We start from the raw sequence: 25,508 nt of genomic DNA, 5'->3' as shown, positions 1-25,508 counted from the left end.
TTAATTTTTAGGCCAAATTCCATGTAGCTGGTGATCAATATTGTAGAAAAGACGTTGGAAACGTGAAGAAAAAACACGGCAAAACTGCTTTTTGCTGTAAAAAATATGGGAAGCCTCTTTAAGGCGAAATGCCAGGTTAAAAATAGAAATAATATATGCCACCATTGACCTCAATTATTGCCTGAAATAACGGCACCTCTTTTGAGTTTTCCTCAGTAACTATGGGAATAGTTGTCTCCTTAACAAGTGTGGAATTTTTTATCGCAAATCAGAACAGATGTCACTTTAGTTTCGAATTATCAACGATTACAAAACTGTTATCTCTGGTGAATGTGACTAATGCTTTCAACGACACTATTTCTCTCCAGGCAGCGTTGCCACTTTTAATATTATTTCCGAATAAAATCTCAAAAAATTAATAGCCAAGCAAATTAAAAAAAATTTATTTACAAAACTGAAATACGTCACTCAGTATGCGTACTGCCACTTCCCTGTCCTCAGCTCTTGTTGGATGTCTTCCAAGGTTTTGCCTTTTGTCTCAGGCACGAAAAACACAATGAACAGTAAACCGAATACGCAGCACACGCCGAACGCAAAGAAGGACACGTACATTCCGAATTCTGCATTACTCCAATGGAACAGCTTGGAAATAATGGAAACAATGACGCTGTAGTAAATGTCTGCCGTGCAAAGAGCAATCGCTTTCACATCAGTGGGAAATACCTCTCCCATGATCAGCAAAGGAATGGTTTGCATTCCTATGCTGAACACCACCACGAAGCCTATAAGGGCCACGAGGGGCAGAAAGTTAAAGGAGGAGATGTCTATGTCCGTGCAGTCTTTGACGTACAAGTAGCCCCCGTTGACGAAGAGGGCGAGAGCGGTTCCTGTGATGGAAATAATCAGCAAAGGGCGTCTTCCCGCGAAATCCACCACAATGGAGGCCACCACAGAGAAGACTAATTGGACGCTGAAGTAGATTATAGTAGCAGTGCCCGAAGACACGAAGTCTGAGGACTGTTCGAAAATTTTCTTGCAGTAGAAGATGATGGCAGTCGTACCGCTCAGCTGCTGCACCCCCCTTAAACCGAAAGCTATAACTAAGGCCCTTCTGTTGCTTGAGATTGTAAGCAAATCCGTCCATTTTCCCTTGTTTTTGTTCTGCTCGGCAACAGCTTCGACTATTCGGTTCATTTCCGAGGCCACATCCTCAGAGCCTCTCAACACCTGAAGGCTCTTCTTGGCTTCCGCAACTTTGCCCTGCATTAAATAAAAATAGGGGCTTTCGGGCATCCATACGAAGGTCAGCAAGAGCAGCAAGGGCACTATAGTGCTTAAATAGGCAGTAGTGTCTATGGGCAAGTATGCGCCTAGAATATTTATGAACAGGATTCCTAAAATGATGCATACAGGACATATTGAGGCTATTTGTCCCCTGATCTTAGGATCTGCTATCTCCCCTAAATACATGGGAACTGCGGTGAACGACAGCCCATCGGTCATGCCTGCGATAACCCTCGCGACGAACATTAAAGGGCCCGAAGAGGCCCACGCGATGAACAGCCAAGAGAACACGAAAGGCACAGAAGAGAAAATTATCAGCCGTTTCCTGCCGAATATGTCCACGATGAGACCCGTGATCAGGGCTCCCACGATTGCTCCAAAGAGAGGAGATACTACTAGCCAAGATCCCTCCTCACTGCTGATGCTGAACGAGTAGTTTCCGCTCATCAGGATCGGAAGGGAGGGTGAGGGCCAGCCATAATGCATTTCGCTGCATATTATGCCCAGATTCGCTGAAATTGCAACCCTCGTTAAGAGCTCTAAAACGGAGTGTCTTCTTACCAGTGATGGCGGCCAGATATTGCACGACATTATTGTTGTTTTGGGTAAACTTGAAGGTGCCACTCGAGAAAATCGTCATTCTCACCACCAGCGAGGTTCGATTTCCCGGACCGCATGCATCCAATTCCAACACTGAATAAAGTCGCACCAGCTAATGAGAGTGTTTTCAATAAATTTGCGTATCAACGGTTCAATCTAATTGCCACCAATTAGGGAATAATTGAGCCTCGCTCGGTCCAGAGGCGACTCAATGCAGACGCGACCATAAAGATGCGGACCCACTGTAGAAGTCAACTAAGTTAAGATTCTACTGACTCTTCTCTTAATTTTACCGAAAATTTTTGATGCGGGCTGAAAGTAGAGCTTTTGATTCAGCATATCTCCTGGCTTTAGTAGAATTTAAGCGTTGTGTTATGGCTAATGTTTTGATGACGTAGCACATCCCAAGGGTTATTAGTCACGTTTTGCCAATTGTTTCGAACCAGCGAAAGAAGAAAGGATGTTTAACATTTTTTCCTAGTGATAGACGCTATACAGACAAGTTCAGGGTTTATCGCACCATGTCAGCCCAGACTTTAACCGAATTCTTTGGCGTATTGATTGTAGAATTCTTTGGAGCTGAGCCAGTTGCCGAGATATCGACACTCGTTCGAAAAATATAAAAAAAGTTGGCGCATTTCCAATTTTTTGCGACGAAAAGAGAGGAAAAGTGTTCATTTAAAGCAATATAATCAGTATACCAATAGCTGCCTCAGATAAATGAAGCTCAAATATCTACAAAACCAGAAAAGGTGAAGGGCTAAATATCAAAATTATACCTATTGAATGGGGTATTTTTTTGTCGCCCCTGACTGTGGATCTCCGCTCGCCCTGGGCTGGCCGGGGAACCCCAGGCGACTTTGTGTAACCTGGATTCCCAGCTGTCCTGGGCCAGTCGGAAAGCCCCCGGCGTTCTGATCCGCTTTGGTCGGCGTTTAAGGCCAAAAAATTTAAAAAAATTCTACTGCAAATGGGCGTTTGTGATAAAAACTGATGAAATGGGAAATTTACAAAGCCCGTTTAGCATCGCGTGGTTTCAGTCACACATACCTATCAGATTACGATGAAACGCTCGCTCCAGTTGCGCGAGTAAGCGCTTTTAAGCATATTAGCATTAGGTATGTTAACATCTGCTAATCAATGTAAATTATAAGTTCATCAAATAGGTGTTAAAATTTGTTTTCTTTTAGTAAGATTTTAAAGGAAAAGGATTGTATGAACGTACGTGAAGGTATTAATGCGGGGGGGGGGGGGGGGGGGGGTCACCCCATAAGAGGTATAAACGCACAAAACATGCAGACACCAATTTCGTTCTATGCGATAACGAGTAGAGACCAGATCGATCTGTTTTACGTAATTGTCCATAGTCAAACAAGAAGCAGACTTGTTTACAACACCATTCCGGGTCCTCGTTTTCGGGAGCTGCGAAATAAAGTTGGACTCCTAGCCATGGAACGTCCCTCCCTAACGATCCCCCAATAAACGTTATGAGCGTTGGCTTGGTTTGGCATAACCCGGAAATTCGATCAACAAAAAGACGATGTCGGTTTTATCAAATTGCCAAAGTTTCACAGCTTTATTGCCCTATCCTTAGGACAATTCTATTTCTGATCCTCCTAGTCCAGTAAGGCACCAAGCACGGTTGCATTGGTGCATAGGGCCTCATGTAGGGACAAGTCACATTCTCAGCTGAGAACGCCACAACGGGCCAAAAATTCGTTTATAAAAAACCTCCTCATAAGCGATGTGGAATGCGGTGATTGCTGATCGTCCGCGAAATCTGAAATAATCGATGACCAGTGGAATGACCACAAAGCAGATTTGCTTGCAAATTTTCATTATGTACTTTTATTACTTCACATTCATTGCACTTCTGGGTGAGCGCTACAATTTTCAAACTTAAACAATGATTTTTGCATGAGAGAGTAATGCAAATCTGCTGGGGAAACGTGGCCATCTCTCAACATGAGAAAACAGGGGCTAAATCTATTATGAGTTTCATTCGGAGGTAAATTACAAAATATTTGGCTACGTTGATTACGTTGGAATGGATAACGTGCTCATCGCTCAACGTGAGCAAAACAGGGATTGAATGAATTACAGCCTACAATGAGAGGTAATTTATACAGGGTGTTTCAGAAAGAAAGGACCATAGATTGAGGGTGGATAGAGCATCTAAAATGTAGTTAAACGCCGCCGGAATGAGGGCCCTAGCCAGACCCTTCTTCGAGATATAGGCATTTGAGTTAATTTCGTCGAAAACCCGGGTTTTTGTATCTAAACCTGCTATTTCTCCACTTGCTACGGTTCAAATCACAAATACGACCCCATTTTTAAAATCCCCATTAAATTTCCTATAAGATAGGATAGTTTTGTTGGTAAATGTGCCTTTTTGAACGCATGGCAGCCGCCTAAAAAATGGGAAAAATAGGAGTACTGCTCAATGATAGTTCCCGCAATGAATTTCCCAGTTACCTCTTTGCTGGGATTTAATATGCTGTGTGGCCCTCAGTTGTTCCCCTCCCCCCTTTTTTAACAAATTATTTGTTTTAAAAAATTCAAAATCAGCATTAAATAGGACAAAAAATTCTATCTTTTATCGTTAGAAATGGTGCTTTGTTTTCTATTTAATACTGCTTTTGAATTTTTGAAAAATAAAAATTGGTAAAAAAGGAGGGGGGGGGGGACAACTGAGGGCTGCACGGTACTTTTGAAGAGTACGCCCACTTTTAAGCTTGTCGTTTTTAACTTTTTTGGTGTGGTATTTCTGATCAAAATATTTTAAAATCTTAAAAGTGGACATACCCTTCGAAAGTATATTAAATAGCGCACCTTTAATGAAATTCCCCAAAGAGGTAGCTGGGAAATCCATTGCGCGAATTACCATTGAGCAGTACCAAGAAATATAGAGTTTGAGATTTTCCCATTTTTTAGGCGGTCACGATGGGTTCGAATAGGCATATTTACCAGTAAAAACTATCTTATAGGAAATTTAATGTGGATTTCAAAAATGCAGTCCTATTGTATTTTGAGTGGTAGCAAGTGGACAAATAGTAGGTTTAGATACAAAAATCCGGGTTTTCGACGAAATTTACTCAAATATCTAGGAGTAGTATGAGTCTAATTAAAATGATTAGGTTTTTATATTAAAAAAATATATTTTACTAATTTTTTTATAGTTTTTAATAGTATAATTCCATATTGTATAATAGTTCGTTTACCCTATTATCTATTTAGTTTACAGAGGTTACACAATAGAAAAAGTTACTCGTCAATGTTCGCATAGAGCTCATGTGCCCAGCCTTCAAGTTTTTACACCCATCCAGTTTTTTTTCATGATTTTCTCCAAAAACCATACATTCGACATCTACGTTATCTTGAGTACAATTGCTACGCCATTTTTCACATCATCCTCTGACCACTCTCCTCTACCTTCACCTTCCGGTTTCTTTTTATTTTTTCACCTGATATCCTAAAAATATAAAAAAAGACAAATTAGTGTATGGCCCATACTATCCGATCCACGTTGATATGAAAACATGCCGGCAAGTGAAACGGATTGGAACAAATGTAATGAACCTATGAGTGTCTTACATTAATGGTATAAACTAAACAATGGCTCTGGTTTCATAAGTATATTCTTACCTGCAACGACTCAGGATGATGGTAAAAAGTATTCGAAGCAACAATTTGTAGGTGCATAAACAAAAAAAAACTTATTTACACCAAATACGACGCACTGAAGTAAACAATCTCTCTGCACATTACAGAATGATCTTGTCGGTAAAGACGGGACCCTGTTTGGTGCTGGTACCTACCGGAGAACCGTTGAAAGATCGACCGGCCCGTACTTCCTGCCGGTTCATACTACCCCGTGTTCCCCTATATCTCGAAGAGAAAATCGTGTTAGAGCCCCTGAATCTGGCTGCATTTAGCTACATTTTAGATAGTCTATCTACCCTCAACTTATGGCCCTTTGCGCTTGAAACACCCTGTAGAATATTTAACTGCGTTAATTTCGGTGCAATTGGTGCCAGCGATAGCTGAACTTTAGCGAAAAATATTATAAAAGCGTGCAAGAGAAACTCAGTTCTCAGGCGATACTTTTGTATCCCATGAGAAGTGGTTTGTGTGTTTTATGGATTCTCTGTATTTACAGGTAATTTACAGAATATTTTACTACGTTTGCTCCATTCGAAAAGATTCCTGCTATGCCTAAACAATAATTCAAACTATAAGAAAAGTTGTGAAACAATCGCGAGAGAAACATCCTCATGGGGCGCTTTTGTATTCGGCCTGATCTTCCTAACAATGGGCTCCTCGGTAATGGCAGGAGATCCGATAATCGCGGAAATACGTACCAAATTACCAATTTTATTACGATTTTTAAATTGAATTTTGAAATGCAACGCTACTGCTTGTTGCGAGTCTTTTCGGTCTGAGATTTATGGGAAAAAATAGGTCAATTGATATCTCAAAAACTAGAGGCGCTTCTGCAGGGTATAAGTACATATTTCGATGTTGAGTTATCTTCTTGTTCTTCAGGCATTCCTACCCAGTGACAAATTGAAAAATGTTATTACTGGGCGGTACTATTGGTGCCTATTAGTCGCTCATTACTGCTTAATAGCAATTAGCTTATGCAATTCAGTATTGTTTCCATACCGAGTCAGCGTTGGTTCATTTATTGCAAATGAGAAAAAATATTCAACTTCCTCAAAACCTTTAGAAAGATTTTCCAATATTTGGCTGCAATCACTGGTAGGTAATTTTACCCCTTACTATTTCCAATATTTGATCCAATATTAGATCTTTTTGCCTCTGAGGCTCCATGCGGATTCTGAGCTCCGAAATTCACTTTGGCTGGCCCTCCTCGGTTCTTCCAATCCTCACCAATGGTTCGTACTATTTCCATATATCCGGCGAAAAGGCCTCCTGGCTGGCAGTTGCCATTTTTCCAGCTATAGTATGCGGACCCCTTTCGTCCAGTCTTTTGGGGACATTTTCGGCCAGAAAAGGATAATTTCAGTCACCGCTTTCCCTTTGTTCTTTAGTTAGCTCATAATAGCTTTAGCCAGGAATGATTCACTCATGTTTGCAGCCTGGCTTCTAGGTATGAAATTGTTTGAACATTTCCGCAATTTTCAACGAGAAATTTAGGGGGTGTTGGTGATGGTCTAAGCTTAGTTACAGTCCCCATGTATCTGGAGGAGATTTCGGAGCCTCAAATCCAAGGCCTCCTCTTTTCCCCCTACGCGGTTTCTGTAGTGATGGACATATACTTCCTAATTGACGTTTCAGTCCTAGTGGCCTGCTCTGTCCCTCTAGTGATGCTTTGCGTTTTTGCGGTAATGCCTGAAAGTCCAGTGCTACTGCTCTCTAAGGACCGCAAAGAGAAGGCGCAAAACAGCTTTATAACTTTGAGAGGGAGTGAGGAGGGGAAAAAAGAGTTTTTGAAGTGAAATTGTCTGGCTAGGCCACAATAAAATTGACGAATTTCTTTACGTTTAGACTGTGTTTGCAGCATTCAATCCCTGAGGCCAAAGAGAAGTTTTTGGATTTGTTCCGAGTTTCTGCGAACAGAAGGGTCTTGCTAATAGCTTTTGGTCTGCGCAGCATCTCTCTGGATCTACAGCGATAATTTTCTACTGCAAAACCATCTTCCAAGACAACGAATCTTACTTATCTTCAAGCAGTGCCACAATCACCTATTTCTCCCTACAAACCCTTTTGTCCTTGATTAGCTCCCTTGTAGTAGACATTTTCGGTCGTAAACCGATGTTCATTTTCTGCCACGCAGGCACTACCATCACTCTGTTCATATTTAAAGCCTTTCTCCTACTCAAAAAGCACTTCTCCTCACATTTCTATCTATTAATGCTGAGTCTGTTCTTGAATGTATCTTGTTTCGCCTTAGGGGTGCGTAATGTGCCCCTGCTGGTCATGTCTGAGGTGTTTCACCACAAGATCAAATCCACAGCTCTGTGTTTTGTTACAATTTACTACGCAATTTTGGCCATATTTATGACTAAGTTTTACCACTTTGCGGCGGAGATGATGAACATGGCCTGTCAAGTGTTCACTTTCGGGGTTCTGAGTTTAGTGTGTCTTCTGATGTATTGTGTGTACGTGCCAGAGACTAAGGGCAGGACTTTAGAGGACATTCAGAAGATGTTGGAAGGAAAGAGAGACTGATTAAATAATGTATGATTATGGGATGTTTAGGGGTTTTGTTAGTAAAAATCTTGTCTATTCTTGACTGTTTTAGTTATAGGTGTTTGAATCCTATACATTTCGAGATCAATCGACCTCCGTTTGATTTTCTCAGGAACATAAAACGTTCCTTCTTCTTATTTTGATTCCCAAAATTGTGATGATCTTCCCTCGCAGCCCATTAAAGTCGGTTGGTACACATAAATAATAATCAAATGGAGAAAGCTCTGGTGGGCGTATCGGCCATCGTATGTCTTCATTGTTAGAAACGGCTCTACCGGGAAATATTTTATATTTGGGTGATGTGAGTTTTAACATGCGATATTTATGTTCTGTCAAGACTCTCCACACTGCCTGTCGAGATACATTAATGTTATTTAAGGCGTTCGTGTCAGAAACACGGCAGCGTTGCGCATAGCATTTGTTTGAATGACACGATGTCTGATATTGACAGAAATGCGTTGCCTATTGGGCGGGCGTGATTGGCGAATCAAGAAAAATAGTGAATGTATATAAGCGACGTTGCCAAATATTATGAAAAATCTGCTGCTACGAAACACACATCCCCTTCCTTTGGCCTATGTGAGAATTGAGATATTGACATCTCAACGGCAGCGATCTCACAGTTAACAAATTGTGCGTCATATTTCAGCAAGTTATGTTAGCACGCCCCTGGCTCAAGGTCCGTTGAAGCAAAACTGTGTCATTCCATTAACATATCAAACTACCGCAAAAGGAGGAGGTTCAATTAGCTACGAGTGCCCGTCTCAGCATTAAAAGAAAGAGGCATCGTTGTGCAGGTATCACGTCACTCTTTCTAACGAGCTGCACAAGAGATGCTCACTCGCAACTACACAACGCGACAATAGCTCCCTGAATATATAATGAGGGACGTTTTGTCTGCAAATGTGCAGTTTTATGATAGCTCCAGATGCGTATGCATCACTTTTAAAGGGGAGATAAAGGGGGCTCGTTAAGGGCGTTTTTTACGTTTACCTGTTTCAACGTAAACAGAGGAGACAGAGTCCGCCTGCACGAGAGGAAATCCCGTCCCCGGTCGTTTTCCATTAGGCAAAAGTGGAAATTTTATTATTTCATAAATGAAATTTTGACGAGCGCTAGGGCTCGTTCTCCTTGCGTTCGGGTGAATTTAATTTTGGGGCCAGCGAATTTAAAACAATAAGGCCTTTGTTAAGCTCGCCGGAGCCAATTGTGTATGGCGGGCTGTACCCTGTAACCGGTCTTTATTCTAATTTTATTGCGACAAGATGTTTCCTTAATTTAGCCCATTCATCTTACACTCTTGCCTGCTGATTTATCACTTTCCTTCAGTACTTCTTATCGTTGCCTATGCCGCCCTTTATGGGAAAATTTTTAGTAAAAGTACTGAAAAAGAAACCTCTTCAATGGTGTTTCTCCCTGCTTGGAGATGCCTCTAATTTATTTCTCCGGTAAGCATTTTATAAACACCTGGTGTCTTTCTTTTCGGATGCTTCGCCCCCGTCGCGGTCCCATTATTGGTCCATTGTCTTGTCCCTGGCTGTTTCCTTTTTTTTTCGCGGGTGAACTAAGGAGCTTCGCTTTCGGTGATGGGGCCCAACATGACCCATTTCGCATTGATTTTTAAACTCGGACGCAATCAATAAAAAAGCACTTATCAGGTTTACACGGGAGCAAAAGTGCTTTGTGTTGCATGAACGGTGGGTAAAGAAAAGAAACGCTTTGTGCATATTTCACTTTTCGCTGCTGCTGCTGCTGCTGTTACCCAGCATTATTCGAGTTCAGCTGAATATATAACGAGGATATTTGCTGCACAAATAAAAGCCCTCGCACTATTTTCGAATAGATAAACCCGGTTGCCTGGGATTCGCTGATTGTTTATTAAATTTTCGCTTTGAGGGCCGGAAATTTGCTCTTTCACAAATCGCGTTAAATTCGAGTTTGTCGTCTAAAACGAAACGACCATGGAGGAATACACATATTACTGACTAAATATCTGAATTTGTAATACTCGTATTAGAGTTAATAGGTGTGAGAGAAATAGATTTTGTGATGAAACATTACGATTTTCTGCTTTGTGGTTATGGCTCATAAAGACTAATGAGACCTGGTTAAAAAGCTGTTTAACGCTTTGTTAAAAACTAAATTTTGGAATGTCTAAATAGATCCTTGACACAATGGTGAAGGTTATCCATAAAATTATAACGATTTGAGGAACTGCAGCTTCATCTAGAGAGCCCCAATTAAAGTAAGCTTTTCCGAATTCATGTTCACAAAATGTATCGAATTCCTCATCGGAGCCAGTTAAATTTTATTACAAGGAAACAGAGTTCAAAGAAAGAAAATTCAAGAGTGATGTATTTGAAGGCTGCGAAAAAATGTAAATCCCAGTAGAGGGTCTCATCGTGAAAGGGCTTGAGCCAAATCCCGTTCATATTTCACCAAGAGCTGAATACGGTTAAATACAAGACCTACATCTCTTGAATTTAACTGTAAATTGAGCTAAATTGAGCTTTCTGTGATTCCAATTTGGGGCACAAGAGGTTTGAATTTCTGAAATTTGCAGCAGAATTTGAAACCCAATGCAAACACAATTTTAGGATTGAGATGTGGGTGCAAAATGTCAAAAAATGTACCATTTTTGAGGTGGAATTACAAATTTTGAGGCGTACTTTTGTGTTCTACAACGCTAAAAATTCCCGGTGGAAAACCTAATTTTACGGATTCAACTTGGAGCAAAAACGTCAGTATTCCCTCAAAAGTATCAAGTTAAAGGTAGAATTTCAAAATGTGTGGTCTTAACTCGTGGTCTGAAGGGCCAAGAATTCTGGCCGAAAATCACGGAAAATTATCCTGGAAGTTGAATCGTTGGTTTAAAATTCCTAAAGTTGAATCGAAATCGAAACCTTCCAGGCGGTAATTTCGTTTTGGACTTGAAAACCTTCACCAACCTGGAAAAACTTATGTTCTGTGTTTTTCCGTCGTGGCCTGAAGGATGAAAAATTTTCAGAACCAAATTTGGGGATTTGGGCAAATGAATTTTTGAAAATCTTTAGATTTGTCGGATATGCGTGAATGAACCACTGGGATTGAGAAAACCGTTGTACGCTGTTCGCAATAAAATTCCTAATGCACGTCACTAATTACCCAGAATGCAATGCACGATGCTGCAAACGTGACAGGATAAAATTTAGGCTAAAAATGTTGAAATTTGGCCTGCTAATAAAAATGCTACGAAGTTTTCCATCTTACTTTATAACTAACACAAATACAGCAAGTAATTAGTCCAATTAAACTTGTAAATTGGTCAAGCTTGAATTTTATTATTGTCAGGTTGGCGATACCACATCTTAATTTACGACGTTGCCGTCACGACTTTATGATTTGTTGCAAGCTTTCTGAGTGATGGTATATTTTCGGCAATTTGATGGAAGCAGTGATTATAGTGATTTCGATGGTTCGGATGACTGAAAATGTTTAAATTTCGCGTATGCCTATAACGTGTTCTTATTTGAAAAATTTCACCGTTAACTCCCTTCCCAATTCCGGCGTTCATGCCTGCTTTTCTTCCCAATGTGGCAACGTTGCCGCCACCGAAGGCTGCGACGGGCGTCGGAAATTTTATTGCAAATAGCACACGCATCTGTCATGGCCTGAATTTGGACCACCTTGTAACGTTCGTCCTCGCCAAGCAGTCCGTGTTTGCGAAGTGTTTAAGGCGGCTGCCTTTATTTACATCCAGCTTATATTTTGGCAAACAGGGGGTTGCGTCCGGAAGCAGAGGGGAAAATAAAAAAGGGCAACGGCACGTGAAAAAGTTATTCGGAATGGGCGTCCGCGTACGCCACGTCACCCTTTCCCATTGTCACGATACCTATATTAGATTTTGCCGGCACTCAATAAACACGGACGTGAACTGAATGCCAGACGCATTTTTCCCTGGAAATTCCAGTTCCCTGCTTTGCGGGCCGAGTGTCAGGCCTCGCCTCGAAGTATCAATATTTTCCGACATTCTCCAAGACACTTATTAGTCCCTGAACAATGTAACACAAACTAAACACGCTGCGAAACTATTCACTTTATAATACCTCATAAATGGTGAGCGCAGGGGTGGAACTATAAGTTATAGCTCCCCGGATTTCGCCGAAAATTTCCTGCTCTCTCTAAATGTTTGAATAGATAATAGGTTGGCCCTCAGTCTGTATTGTCTGAGCGTTATGGAATTTGCGTGTAGCGCCCTTGTAGCACCCGTGTCGGCAGATTTTCAATTTGCGCAAAAAATTGCGAAAAATCTCGGTAACAAAGGGCCTCGATCCCTCTAATAACATAAAGGAAACGACTGCCCTAATAATCCAGTCGTTTTGTGTCCTCGCACAAGGATAACACGAAGGGCGTTTTTCATGATAAGCTCGTTTCCGACAAAATGCCCAATTGACTGAGGAAAGTCCAACAGTTTAGAGACTAAAACTGCGTTTCTAGCTTTGAGCAGATGTTATAACTGAAGCGATTGAGGAATTTAATCTCGCTTAAAACTGCTGAAAGGGACTGCAAAATGCTTTATATTTAATATTTCCTTTTGCGTCTGTTTCGGAATCGATACGATTGAATTTCTCGCGTTTATTGTAACCGGAAAATTATTATATTCCCAACTTTACGACACCTCTAAATGCTTCTCTAAGTAGACTTTCATGTAACTTTTACTCGAGCAGTATTTTAAGCAGGTTGGCCCACAAACAGCTCTGCCAATCTGCCGTTTAAAACAGATCCTCGAGAGCCGAATAACGCAGAGACATTTCCGGAAAAAAGTGTAATTCGAATGCCGCAAATTACCCCTGGGACTAATCACTAAAAGTAATTTAACTACGAGGTGTGTAAATGACTGTCCGCAGGGGGAGTTACGTACACAATACTCTGCTTGTAATTATGCTAAATTGAATTTTGGGGTGGTTTTGAGGCGATGTTGCCTTGATGCCGCAATAAAAAGTTTATGCCGAGAAAACTCAAAATTAAAATTTTCGTTTCACCTTAAAAACTTTTTCAAGTACCCTGCACATAAACCTATAAATCGGGTTATTTCCATCGTTAACTCTGTAGATCTCTTCAGTTAGCATTGCTGTAGCTCGTGGAACGCTGTTCGCCCAACAACGTAATATTTCTTATTTGAGCGTACTTTCGTCCACATTCTCATAGTCGCAATTGTTTAATTTCAGCTTCTACCGATTTTTAAATGAACAATGTCCATTTTGTCCACATCAAGATTTATGAGTCGGCATTAGCGCATCTATAACTTATGACGCATCATCTGCGCATCAACATAGAGTTTCTTATCTGAAAGAGCGCACATTTGTTCACGTTCTCAGGAATTGTTCTATCGCTCGTTTCGGTCGGATATTTCTGGATCTATCGCGACTTTCTTTAGTAAACAATTCCGCAACTATGCCACACGCGGCTTCAGTGGTCAGGCTCGAATTTAGACCACTCCACACATCGCTACTTTCTTTGAATGCAGCACGAATTTTTCCGAAACCAATTCTCGCCTTTCGCGACGGTACTCAAACCCTTAAATTCGCCCTTTTATCCCAATCTTGTTTCGGCAAACAAAACGCAATTTGCCCTAATTTCGCAATTGCCTGTTGCGCACGTACACCCTGTCCACAATCCAGAAGGTCCTTGCGAAGGGAAACGAGTTCAGTGTGACGCGAGCGGCGCGTGAGAGACGTCAACATGAGCGTCACATCGGCGTCCTCGTAACGACGCCATCGTCATGACAACGCGCGGACGCCGTCCGAGTGCCCCTCTCCTCCCGGTACTCTTTCTCTGCCTCCTCTACCAGGTACCCGCACTGGAACTCGGTACGTAAATTTTGTTGATTAATCGTTACTCTGGAATCTGGATAGTTAACTGGTCGCGGTTATTACAGTCAAACAAACCAGTCGGCATCGCAAACATCAATAATTAAACTCTGTGCAACGTAATTCGATAACTTGTCTCTAATTAATGCGACTTTGAGTTAGATTGTTTGATGCCCTCGGTTTGCAGATGCAATTAACGGTTGCAGTGAATGCGCTGCAGTACTGGCATGGGGTCGCAAACCGAGGGAACCGCCAAAAATGTCAAGATTTGTTCGTAGTAAATTCAAGTAATTTATCTTGCTAAAATGGTGGAGGAACTTAATAAAAATATGCGCTTTTTCCTGTTTAAAGAGTAATTTTTGACTGGTTGATATATAAAGCAATGCACTCAACGTCAACGTTACGTCTCGCTTAACTTTAGATGATGAAGATAGACGAAGACATTTTTCTTTTTGTGCGTCTAAAACTCAGTATTTTGTAATAGAACGCCGGATATATTTTTGAGATTTAGACTTGTTCCTAACCACTTTTCCGTTATTTATTGGCGCAGAACGCTTGTTTTATTGAACATTATTTTGTTTGAGCTACGAAAACTTGACTTTTTGCAGTAGATCATCCTATTAATACGTTTCGTAAATGTTCTATTCACTACGAACGTTTTGGTGTACTATGTGTTCAAGATAGGATGTCCAGCTATAGGAATTTATCCAAAGACTCCTATGGTTCTTTCATAAAAGTAAAAAAAAGTAATTAGAGTCCAAGGCGTTGCGTAATTCATAAGTATGATACATAAATGGATTTGTAATAAGAAGTAATAAATATAATTAAATAATAAAATGAATTGAAAAATATGAAAGTTGAGGATGGCGCTCATAAGAAAAAGCGAAGTTGGTGATGGCTGCCAAAAACCGAAACGTTGGATTTGTTTCGATTACCTGAAATTCATTGAAATTTTTCAAATTCGAAAGTGGCGCCCTCTTGAACTCCAAATTGCAGAACTTTGCCTCAATTTGGCCGATCTAGTACCTTTTCTCGGACACTCTGTAGAGAAAGATTTTCTTGTTTCTCTCTCTCTGAGTGCACCAATTGTTTCCTGACACTAATCCCGGAAATTCCCAATAAAACACTTCCCTTTTCCGGGCCCTCCAGAGCCGCAATCATAAACCAGCATTTACAACACTGCCTCAAATATTGACTCATATTATGTCCGTCTTGTGCAATAATAAAGTGCAACTTCAGGCCTATATTCCAGTCTCGCTGCTGCTGCAAAAGGTGCCTTTGCAGGAGTTTGCTGAGCCTTCAATATGCAATAAAGTGGTCGGTTTTATAGGGCCGTCTTTGTACCGCCGGCATAAAAATATTTATTCCCTTCAGGGGTTGTTGACGATGGCAGCAGAGGGTTGATTTCGATTCCAAGTTGCGTTTGTTTGCTCTATAAAATATGAGTTCGTCCAGAGGCGGTGGAAAGGTGAGAATTTACCTAGGTAGGTAACCGAAACCGAGCCTGAATAAAACAGCATTCCTGGAAATTGCCTGCGAGACGTACAGGAATTTCCAGGGAGCTGATCGTTGTTTTCGCGCTGAATTATTTAACTCCGGTTTTCGATGGTTTTCGAATTGATAGAATATCTCAGGGCGAAATGGCGTTAGACCGAAATTGAATGCAGACTATCCGAGGGCAGGCAAAGATTTCTCTCCTGCCAAAAAGAGACTATAACACTATTTCACCTTGGCATTTCAATAAGGCCCTCGGCACTAAAGCAAACGAACTACGTCAGAGTCTGTCATAATACGAACAAATTGGCCATAATACACCTTCGACTAATAATTCCTTTGTGCCAAGTCGAAAGCCAACTAACAATTCGGCATTATTGCGAAACCCTGTCTGCGAATAGAGCCCTGCTGTCACTTCGGGATTAGAGTTCTGTTGCAGCTTCTAAATGCCATAATACAACAACATCCCGAGATTCGGGAGAGACGTTATTAAATTAATTTCGGGCATTCCTTCAGGAGACGTGGTGCAGCGATGCTGCGCAATTAGTATCCGGGAATTAGAGCGGGATTGAGGAGAGATGAATGTGTGACTTATCGGGGCCCTTTGTTCCAGCTCTATTGCCGATTCCTGCATATTGGAAATGTGTTTGCTAAAGATTCAAGTCGCAGTATCTTCAGGCGTTGGTATACGGGGTCGTCTGTCAGGAAAGCTGGGCCTTGATGTCTTTCAGCTCGCCTTTCAACAGTCTGGACAGGGGTCAATCCAAGATGAACTCTTAAACAGTACGCCTAGTATAACTATCTGCCAATACCAGACTTGAAATTCCATCAGAGACGCTGGTGGGTACTCTTGCAAATTGTGTCCGCCATTTTGTCAAAATTTCTCCATAAGGCTGAGTATTTTTGTGTGAGAGGTATTTGATGTTCCTCTTTCAACAATAAAAAATCTAACTATAAAACCTACAACATAGGGTCGCTTTTATAAAGATTTTTTCTCATAATCTGGGCACTCAAAAACCTCAAAACACGCGCTGAAAACAGACTCAAGTTACTTTTGCGACCGGATCATACAAGGAAGGTCGAGTAGTTAGGGATAATGATGTCAGCAGAGCCAAGTAACCCCATAAGAGGGGCTTTTGTCCTTTAGATTGGCCCCCGGTTGGTGTAAATTACGTGTCGAGCTCAAAGGCTGCTCCTTTTTTGCCCCTGAATTAGACGGAAAGTGGATGTGTGGGTCGTTATTTCTGTGTACGCTTTGAAAACAAACCGGGGGGAGGGGGAAATAAAGAGTACAGTGTATATTCAAAGATATATTATTATGTCCCCTCCCCCGAAATCCCCAACTCGTTACGTCTGTGCGTGCCTCCTACACTTTGCGTGATCCCTTAATGCACCCGCCGAAGGAAAGGGCCAAGGGAAATATTGCCTTATAAGCTCACAGACAAATTTTCCCACCTGAAAAACGACACTTGAAAGCAACGGCAATATGGAGAACTTTATGAAAACATTGCCATAGTTTTAAAGTCCCCATTACGCCCTTAAATTTCAGTCGAAAGCATTTAGTAGAGCTCCTTTTACAGCATGATCCACGGGGAACTAGGTTGTTTGCTCTATTTAGTTGCTCTGAGAGCTCCATCGATATTGCGCTCAAAATTTTTTATTGATCCTCATTCCGGTGCTTATTAGCCTCAAACACGCCATTCGAAAATTTGCCAAGTACAACTTTAACAACCCTCCAGACGGTATCGATCATCTCAATAGGTAAACATTCTTTAGCCCTTAAGACGGGCCCCAAGGGGACGTTGTCTTGTGTTTCAAACTGATTGCAGTCGCGCCAGGCTTGACATTTAAATTTTTTCCAGAAGACGCCTGTTTCGGGCCCTTGGGCCTCGAATCCGGCAAGATCCAGGACTCGGCCCTTTCCGCCAGCACCAGCTATGACTCTGGCAGCGTCGGCCCTCATCACGGCAGGTAAACTTTCTCTTTAATTTTTCTTATTGAGGGAAAGTCCCTCCCTAGGGAGCCAGGGAGTCGGGGAGGCAGAGGAGGAAAACACACGCTCCAATAGCGATTTCCAATCCGGAATTTTCTTTCAATTTTCCTTGGCGTCGCGACGAATTAAGAAAACAGCGATTGTTTGCTTTTTCGCTTCAATTCGGTTTGTATAGACTGATTGAAAATATTTCTATATGTAGATTGAGGAACAACAAACAGGGTGGCGCTTGGTGTCCGCGCCACATGGTCTCCAGGAATTCCAGGGAGTTTCTGGAAATCAACATGGGACAGCTGCACGTACTGACAGGTCAGTTTTGGGCAATCGATTTTTGTTCGTGTTTTAACGCATTGGAAAATGAGTTTCTCCGCGCCTCTGTCTTTTTGTAGACTACTTTTTTTGCCATGATCCATTGGCGTGTCAGTAATTCTGGAGAAATTTGCAAGACAATTATTTTCTTGCAGGAGTCAAAACCCAGGGCCGCTATGGCAACGGGCAAGGGCAGGAATACGCCGAACAATACATGATCGAGTACTGGAGGTCCGGTGTCGGGAAATGGGTCAGATGGAAGGATCGCACTGGCAAAGAGGTGAGTGACCAGTCAAATCAATTTATCCAAACTTAATTATCGAGCCCTCAGTTCTAATAAACTCCCAATCACCGAAAAACCACCCCTGCCCAGAAATGCATATTTAATGGAGCGGCGGCTGAAAAAGGGCGCAAATCCAGCCTGGCACAGCTGACGAATATCCGTCCCATTTCCACTTTTATTGCGGATACTGACCTACATACAGCGTTCCGGAAAGATAGCTGTGATGGATGGCCGCACGACGAACGCGTTATATGCCACAGATCTCCGATGACACCAGATAAAAATGCCAGTTTCGGAATATCCCTTACAATGATGCATTTCGCAGCTGCAGCGAAACTTAGAATTTGAATTGTTTCAGCTGCTGTCGGGTAACGCGGACACCTCCACCATTGTGGAGCAGACCCTGGACCCACCGCCCATTTGCTCCAAAATTCGGATCCTGCCCTACAGTGACCACGTGCGCACCGTCTGTATGAGAGTGGAGCTCACCGGATGCTTTTGGAAAGGTCAAGATTCAGCTAATTATTACTTGAAAAGTGCCCTTAAGTGGGCCCTTAAATAGGGCCAATTTCATTACACAAACAAGTGTTAAAACGGCAGTTAATTGATCTCGATTTCAGGCAGCAAATTAATTTGAGCCCTATTGATTTAAAGTCCGTTTACACATTATGCCCTTTGGTCGTCCATAAATCTCTCTGCACCGTATCGCCCTTGGCCCTGTCTGCGTTTATTACCATAATATTATGTGTTATCTCTTCATTCGTATATGTAAATAGAAGGGTTGATGCTGAAGGGCTTCTAATTTATATCATAAGGGCTGCGCTTATGACTTATATCTTTGCTGTAGTTCTGGGCTCTTGAAACCTTGAGCAATTTCGGTGTGGGTTTGGTTAATGCGGGAAAGATGAGGCCCGTATGCGTTTGAGTTTGGAAGAAAACGGGAAATTTGTTACTGTTTGTTGAAAGGGGGATTCAAGGTCGGCCCTTTGTCGGTTTAACTAGCAGAATTCCGTTAAGGCTTAAGGGAGAGCGGGTAGGTACTCCACAGGCTCGTACTAGTTAGACCAACCTCTCCTATTCTCGGTAAATTTCTGGAGAAATTTTGCAACTTTTAAGTATTCTCACGCACGTCCTTGGAGGCTTTTGCCGTGGCCCTAAAGGCCCGATATGTTGATCCTTTCTGACACAGAATTTTCGGCAAAAATCCCGTTTTTTTCTAGATGGCTTGCAGGCTTACAGCATGCCTCAAGGGGTGAAAAGAGGAGATCTGGACCTTACCGACAAATCTTACGACGGCTCCGAAGAGAACGGCCACCTTTCGCAGGGCTTAGGGCAGCTAACCGACGGGACGCTCGGAAATGACAATTTCAAGCTGGACTTGAAGGGCTTAGGCAAAGGTCTGTACAGACGAATAGGGCTTTTTATTATATTATGGCATTGCTCTCGTACTATAACTTTATTAGTCCGAGGGTACGGATTTTTTACGACTTTCCGCAGCATTCAAATGCGAGATTAGATTTTATTTTCCTGCTCTTCGGTCGGTCAAGCGCGCCCCGGAAGACTTGAGGCGGAACACTCCACTTTTCTGAAAAGCAATATATATGCAAATCGTGAAAATTGCAACCGGTGTTTCGCCCCATATCCAGATGTTTATATTAATCCGGTTATGTAACGGAACAGGTTACGAGTGGATCGGCTGGCGGAACGACTCAGTGGGATGGGCGGGGATGCCCCTCGAACTGCTCTTCCAGTTTGATGCGGTGCGCAACTTCTCTGCCGCTCATTTGTACACCAACAACATGTTCACCAAAGACGTGCAGGTATTCCCTAGTTCCTAAGAAATCCTCAAAAACCATAAAAGGGAATTTACAGGTGTTCTCTCATGCCAGAGCTTTCTTCAGTCTCAACGCCCTCAAGTTCAGCCCTGAACCTGTGCACTTTTCCTACATGCCCGACTTGGTGATGGAGCACTCCAGAAATGTCACCATCAAGCTGCACCAGAGAATCGGGAAGTTCCTGAAGCTGCAGCTCTACTTCGCCAGCAAATGGATTTTACTGAGCGAAGTTTCCTTTGATTCGTCCTTGGTCAGGAAGAACTTCAGCGAAGACCTGGATTTGGAGGCTTCTCCTGAATTTCCTTTGCAGAGAGACGAGGACAAAAGAGAACCTGCCAGGTATGTGACTCTCCATCACCTTTTACCCTCGCTGATCTGAAGACCAACTAAGGAACTTGATCTACATCGAAGAGTCCTCTTCCTCAACCTCCCATCAGCAAGATCAGCCTCCTCACCCCAACGGCTACATAGGAATCATCATAGGCATTCTCACGGTGGTAATCCTGGTCCTTGTGGCTGCGATTACGCTCATAGTTTTCAAATCCCGCAGGAACAAGATTCTTGCAGGGAGCGAAAAGGTGAGTTCAGGCCTTGAAATATGCCCTTTTTAAATACAACAATACACGTATTTCGACCTTATCGCCTCCCCGGAGTTGAACGTGTTAATTTCCGGCTGCGGAAGCGTAGTCACAGGTCCCCGGGACTATTTAGATAGCGAAATGGCCAGGTTAAATCGTCTATTGCCTTAATAGTCGTATCTTTGGATGCGTTAAGAAGCCCTCACCGCGAAAATTTGCGTTTTGCGGTCAATTTCTGTATAGTTAAGTGTCGGGGTTTAAAATGGGGGAGATTAGCTAAGCCTCCCTTATGTTCGTCGGCAAAAATGAGCGTATTTAAACGGGCTAATGTTTGCCTTTGTGCGCTTAGGGGTTGTGTTTTCTTTGCAGGAGACCATCGGGGATGAAAGAAAGGCCGTTTGCGAGAAGGGCGATGTCTTGATGTACAGCCAACACAGCTCGTCCATATTTTCTAATTATGAGGGTAAGTTCCCTTTCAACCTGTAGACTTAAAGATAAATCACTTTGAAGGAAGAGGTTGGAAAACAGTTTTTTAGGGAGGGTTATTCGATCGGCAGTTTACTCTAACCAGCAGATGGTTTATTCCAGGCTGCATCTTCTAGGTTCCTCTTCATTCGAAAGAAGAATTTTGTCTGGAAAAATTTCACTTCAAGCTTTACGTCTCTTCACAGGCTTCTTCTAAAGTTAGGAAATCCTCCGGATTTCCTCATAACGCTGCCACCAGTCACATCTCAAAGCTTTTCTTTGCTCTCCCTCTCGAGTCGAATCTCTCAGATTTCTCTGGTTAAATTAAAATTTACCGAGGGCCCTCATAAACAACTTGTAGGGTAATAACTCTCTTTCCCCACAAGAGCACGCCAACCCCTGAGCATTTTGGCATCCCGAGGCTGCCGCCATTCCAAACGTTAACAAAGCAATTAAACAGTTTTATAAACCAGGCCAAATCCGCCACATAAAGCGGAATAAAGCGGGACGCATAAGTTTAATCTTTAAATTAACTAACAGCTAAGTTAACCGGATGATATATGCACCCGGGGGATAATTAATTTCTTGTTTGCGCGGACCTAATGCCCTCTTTCGTGGTGGAGGCTAATCCGAATTTAAGGCCTCTGATTAGTTAGTTTTTCGCTGCAGATTTGGTGCCCGAGAGCTACCTGCCCGAACCACCCCCGGTGCCTCCACCCCCAAGAAACTATCTCTCTCCCTCGTTCAGGTAACTTGCCTCCAAGATAATCAACACGTTCAGGGTTAATTTTTCCCTGAAGTCCGCAGGAGGACAAGTGTCCGATTAAGGAAGTCTCGAGTGAAAAATTGCGGGTGATCGAAAAAATCGGAAAAGGGCAGTTTGGGGAGCTGCATTTGTGCCACTTGAACGATTTGGGGCTCTGTGTGCTCTATAGCCTGGAGGATCAGGAGCGTTTGAACGAATTTAGGGGGTAAGCTCTATAAGCTAAAAGAGACTCTAGTCGATATAGGAACATTACCCTAAAATTTCACTCCTGCATGATAAAATTTAACTGCTTATGGCCGCTTTCCAACTGTGCACAGAGAAATTGGCTCAATATCCCGTCTGCAACACCCCAATGTGGCCCTCCTGCTCGGAGCCTCCCTGCAACAGCCCCCTTTCTTCGCTCTAAGGGAATACGCACAATTCGGGGACTTGTGCCAGTTTTTGCAGGATCACGTAGCAGAATCCGCAACTGCCATTAATGCCAGCATATTGAGGTAAATTCCTGCATTTTGTCCGCTCAAATGAGGACTGTGTAATGTTACAGCTATGGATGTCTGATTTACATGGCCACCCAAATTGCTTCTGGCATGGAGCACTTGGAGCTCCGCGGATTCGTGCACAAAGACCTGGCAGCCAGGTGAGCAGAAACTTTCTTAAATTGAGTTATCCAGCTGCGTAAACGAGTGTATATTACACCTAAATGAAAAGGGGTAATTATTTCCGGGGAGCGTACGTTGGACGTCGAGACGTCTAGAGAATTGAGGCCTCGATAAGTGCCAGAAGGAGCGTGGGCTCAATTAGAACTCCGTGTAATTCAATCTACGTACGTCAGCCCATTATTTCCATGAACTTTAATTAGTTTGCCGAGATTTTCCGGGGCAAATCACTCGATTTAATAGCCCGTTGTTAGTAATCTAATTAAATTTTGAAACTGAGTTGTAAAATTCGGGAGTTCCTAATTTGCTGGCCCATAAGGCTGAGGCAAAGTTGCCTTAAATTGCTGAAAATCTAGTGAAAATCTAGCTTGGTTATTGAAAATATGACACCACAAGTTGTATTATAAAAACCCTTAAATCAAGTTAAAAACTGGCTTCAATGGTTCTCGTTCGTTAAGAGAACCAGAGGCTGAAATGGAGAATGCACCGGAGTAGTCTCGATATCGAAACGATTAATTTCAGACATTTTTTTAAGGCATTTGCTCCATGTGTTCCCGAAATACCGGCCTTCGAAATTTGCAAAGTGGAGAAAAAACATACATGCTTCACCGAATTTTCCTCCAGAAGCGCTCGGCCAAAAAACTGAAAATTTATTTTATACAGGATGAATCATGAGGAACTGTGCTACATACTTCTTCCATGGAATAAGATTATTAAGAGAAATATCGAATGAGCGTTAAAAAGTTGCTCGCATTTTTTATTGTTATTGTACAGGGAGTGTTACACACTTTGTCGAAAAATAGTTTTCGTTATAACTTTGTAATGCCAGTTTGTTTTTTTTTTCATTTTCAGGTCAAAGAATGCACTGTTGTGTATGAGTAAAATCATGTGTTCAGAGTTCAAAAAATTTAGTAGGTTTTTCCAGACCAAAAAAAATCACCCGGTATATGGATTTTCGAAAAAGCACTATGCGCATTTTTCGTATGCATGGTGATTTTTTTGGTCTGGAAAAAATTTACTAATTTTTTTGAAGACGGTCCTGGATTTTTAAACTCTGAATACATGGTTTTACTCCTACACAACAGTGTACTTTTCCACCAGAAAGTGGAAAAAAAGCAAGTTGGCATCACAAACTTATAGCAAAAACCATTTTCCGACAAAGCGTGTAAAACTCCCTGTATAATCACAATAAAAAATACGAGCAACTTTTTAATACTCATTCGATATTCCTCTTACTAATCTTGTTTCATGGTAGAAGTATGTGTGGTTCCTCATTTCTCACCCTATATGAGGAACCAGGAGCGGAGTTAGCAAAATTGAAACCAATAAATCGAATTTAAAAAATTTTTTTAGGCTGTTTTTTTTCCAAAAATTCGAATTGAGCCACCTGAGTGCCAAATTAAGCCCTTCAGCTGTCAAATTTCGCAACTTTGAGGCAAAACCCGACTATATTTCACGGTTAACGCCACTCTGCATGGCGCATTGTCGTGCTTTGGCAACAATGACGCATCTAATCAAACAACAGCGGCAAAGGGCAATCGACTGGCCACATCTGAGATTAACTGACACGTCGATGCCCTAACTCCCTGCGAAGTTTATTAATGAACTTCGACGGCCATTTGCATAATAAAGCCGTGGGATTTTCACAGGAACTGCCTGGTCGGAAAGAACTACGAAGTGAAAATATCGGATTTAGGCCGACACAGAGAGGTGTACTCGCAAGACTACTGCCTAGAGGGGGTGCCCTTGAGGTGGATGGCATGGGAGAGCGCTCTTTTGGTACGTTCCAGCAACTCTCACGGCCCGGTGCTTTAAATCTGCGTTTCAGGGCAATTTCACTAGTAAAAGCGACGTGTGGTCCTTCGCAGTGCTGATGTGGGAGATCCTGACTTTTGCCAGAGAGCAGCCCTTTGAATGCTTGTCCGATGATAAGGTGTTGGAGAACCTGGCTCATTTCTATCAGAATGATGGAGAGCATGTAAGTCTCTTTAATCTCAGTGTGAATTCCCACTCAAAAGCTCAACACAAGGAGTTTTTGAATGTGCCCCACAACTGCCCCAAAGAGATCTACGACCTGATGGTGGAATGTTGGAACCGAAACGAGTCGGACAGGCCCGCATTCAGGGAAATTCACTTGTTTTTGCAGCGCAAGAACTTGGGTTTCAAGCCTACTGAGGAGGCGCACTGACAGAGGCTTCAACTGAGGCTTCTGAACTGCTACGACAATAATTATAAACTCGTCAGTGATATGTTGAGAATGCTCGGAGGGGCGAAGTGAAGGACTTGGTGCCTTTTTGTTCGGAGATACTCCATTAGTGTGTTCGAAAAGAAAGAACAATAACAGAGTTATGAGCTAGTTATAGAGGGAGCCATTTTGTTGGAGAGCCGCGAGGCTTGTAATGATTATTTAATGTTGCGTTTTATCCGCTCTCCATGCGAAAGTTTCCATTGTGGCACGGCCATATCGATTACGTAAATTTGATTTCAGTCAACGGGGAGTTTTAGCCTTTTTACTGTACATACTTTTTATACGCTTGAATTGTATGAGAATCGTTTGTTTTATAGTAGTGAACAGTTCAGAAAAGGAATTCATTCATATCATAGTGCCGTAGAGTCAAAGCCATAATATTTGTATAGAAATTTTGCCCTTTCTTCCCTTAAAATGAGACGCGTTTTTACCATTAAAATGGGCTTCGATGCAGTTGTTAACGTTAACCATCAGCGCTATTGTAGTTGGATAGTGACCTTTAGACGATTCGGACCAATGCAAATAAACATCCAATAAGTGATTAGTGTTTTTGTTCATTTCCCTTACCCATTTCTTCGTTAAACTTAAAAATGGAAATGGGGTCCCATCCAGCAGGCAGCGTTTGAGCGATTGAAGACTCTGCTGGTGACAACTCCCATATCTGATGCGCCCTGATGCGGTTGGTTACTCTGTTGGAAAATGTATGCTCCAGGGGATGAAAAACCCATGGAATATGCTTCCAGATTGTCAACTCTGGTCACGCAATGCATGCTTCCTGACCTTAAAGGGCTTTATTGGAAGTCTTGCAAGCAAAGCACTTTTGAGACTTTAAATGCACATGAATGCTTTAAATTAATTTAAAGAAATCGATTTTAATAAAAAAATATTCACTTTGCACGGCTGGAGGTTGGGATGAAGATAACTAATAAATT

General features: G+C 42.2%; 2 protein-coding genes and 1 pseudogene across 3 annotated transcripts; 2 read left to right on the top strand and 1 right to left on the bottom strand.

Annotated features, from left to right (window-relative positions):
• Nucleotides 1–417: 417 nt before the first annotated feature.
• LOC136411687 (facilitated trehalose transporter Tret1-like) lies at nt 418–2,148 on the bottom strand. The gene is made up of 2 exons (XM_066394345.1): nt 1,846–2,148; nt 418–1,796 (listed from the first exon to the last, which is right to left on the bottom strand). The coding sequence occupies exons 1-2, from the start codon at nt 1,922–1,924 to the stop codon at nt 469–471; spliced, it is 1,407 nt and encodes a 468-aa protein (XP_066250442.1). The 5' UTR covers nt 1,925–2,148; the 3' UTR covers nt 418–468.
• Nucleotides 2,149–5,655: 3,507 nt separating this feature from the next.
• On the top strand, nt 5,656–8,079 carry LOC136411607 (facilitated trehalose transporter Tret1-like; annotated as a pseudogene).
• Nucleotides 8,080–13,665: 5,586 nt separating this feature from the next.
• On the top strand, nt 13,666–25,117 carry Ddr (discoidin domain-containing receptor 2). 2 transcript variants are annotated; one of them, XM_066394274.1, is made up of 17 exons: nt 13,666–13,949; nt 17,309–17,414; nt 17,639–17,745; nt 17,901–18,025; nt 18,387–18,534; nt 19,249–19,425; nt 19,709–19,848; nt 19,901–20,202; nt 20,255–20,441; nt 20,811–20,904; nt 21,576–21,654; nt 21,707–21,877; nt 21,990–22,166; nt 22,217–22,309; nt 23,978–24,107; nt 24,157–24,306; nt 24,358–25,117. In XM_066394274.1, exons 1-17 carry the CDS (start codon nt 13,862–13,864, stop codon nt 24,514–24,516), a joined length of 2,433 nt encoding a protein of 810 aa, XP_066250371.1. In that variant the 5' UTR covers nt 13,666–13,861; the 3' UTR covers nt 24,517–25,117. The 2 variants fall into 2 exon arrangements, with proteins under 2 accessions (XP_066250371.1, XP_066250370.1); XM_066394273.1 differs by having other exon boundaries at nt 13,667–13,949; nt 17,306–17,414.
• The last annotated feature ends 391 nt before the right edge of the window (nt 25,118–25,508 follow it).

The sequence above is a fragment of the Euwallacea similis genome, chromosome 10 (assembly GCF_039881205.1).
Source record: "Euwallacea similis isolate ESF13 chromosome 10, ESF131.1, whole genome shotgun sequence".
Taxonomy (NCBI): Eukaryota; Metazoa; Arthropoda; class Insecta; order Coleoptera; family Curculionidae; genus Euwallacea; species Euwallacea similis.
This window is presented reverse-complemented; position numbering and strand designations above follow the sequence as displayed.

Excerpts from the sequence above, each read along its gene's own strand:
- LOC136411687 (XM_066394345.1), bottom strand. The coding sequence starts at position 1,924 with ATGACGATTTTCTCGAGTGGCACCTTCAAGTTTACCCAAAACAACAAT. Across the intron at positions 1,797-1,845 it reads ATATCTGGCCGCCATCACTG|CGAATCTGGGCATAATATGC; the intron begins GTAAGAAGACAC and ends TTGCAATTTCAG.
- Ddr (XM_066394273.1), top strand. The coding sequence starts at position 13,862 with ATGACAACGCGCGGACGCCGTCCGAGTGCCCCTCTCCTCCCGGTACTC. Across the intron at positions 19,426-19,708 it reads CTTGAAGGGCTTAGGCAAAG|GTTACGAGTGGATCGGCTGG; the intron begins GTCTGTACAGAC and ends GTAACGGAACAG. Across the intron at positions 24,108-24,156 it reads CATGGGAGAGCGCTCTTTTG|GGCAATTTCACTAGTAAAAG; the intron begins GTACGTTCCAGC and ends TCTGCGTTTCAG.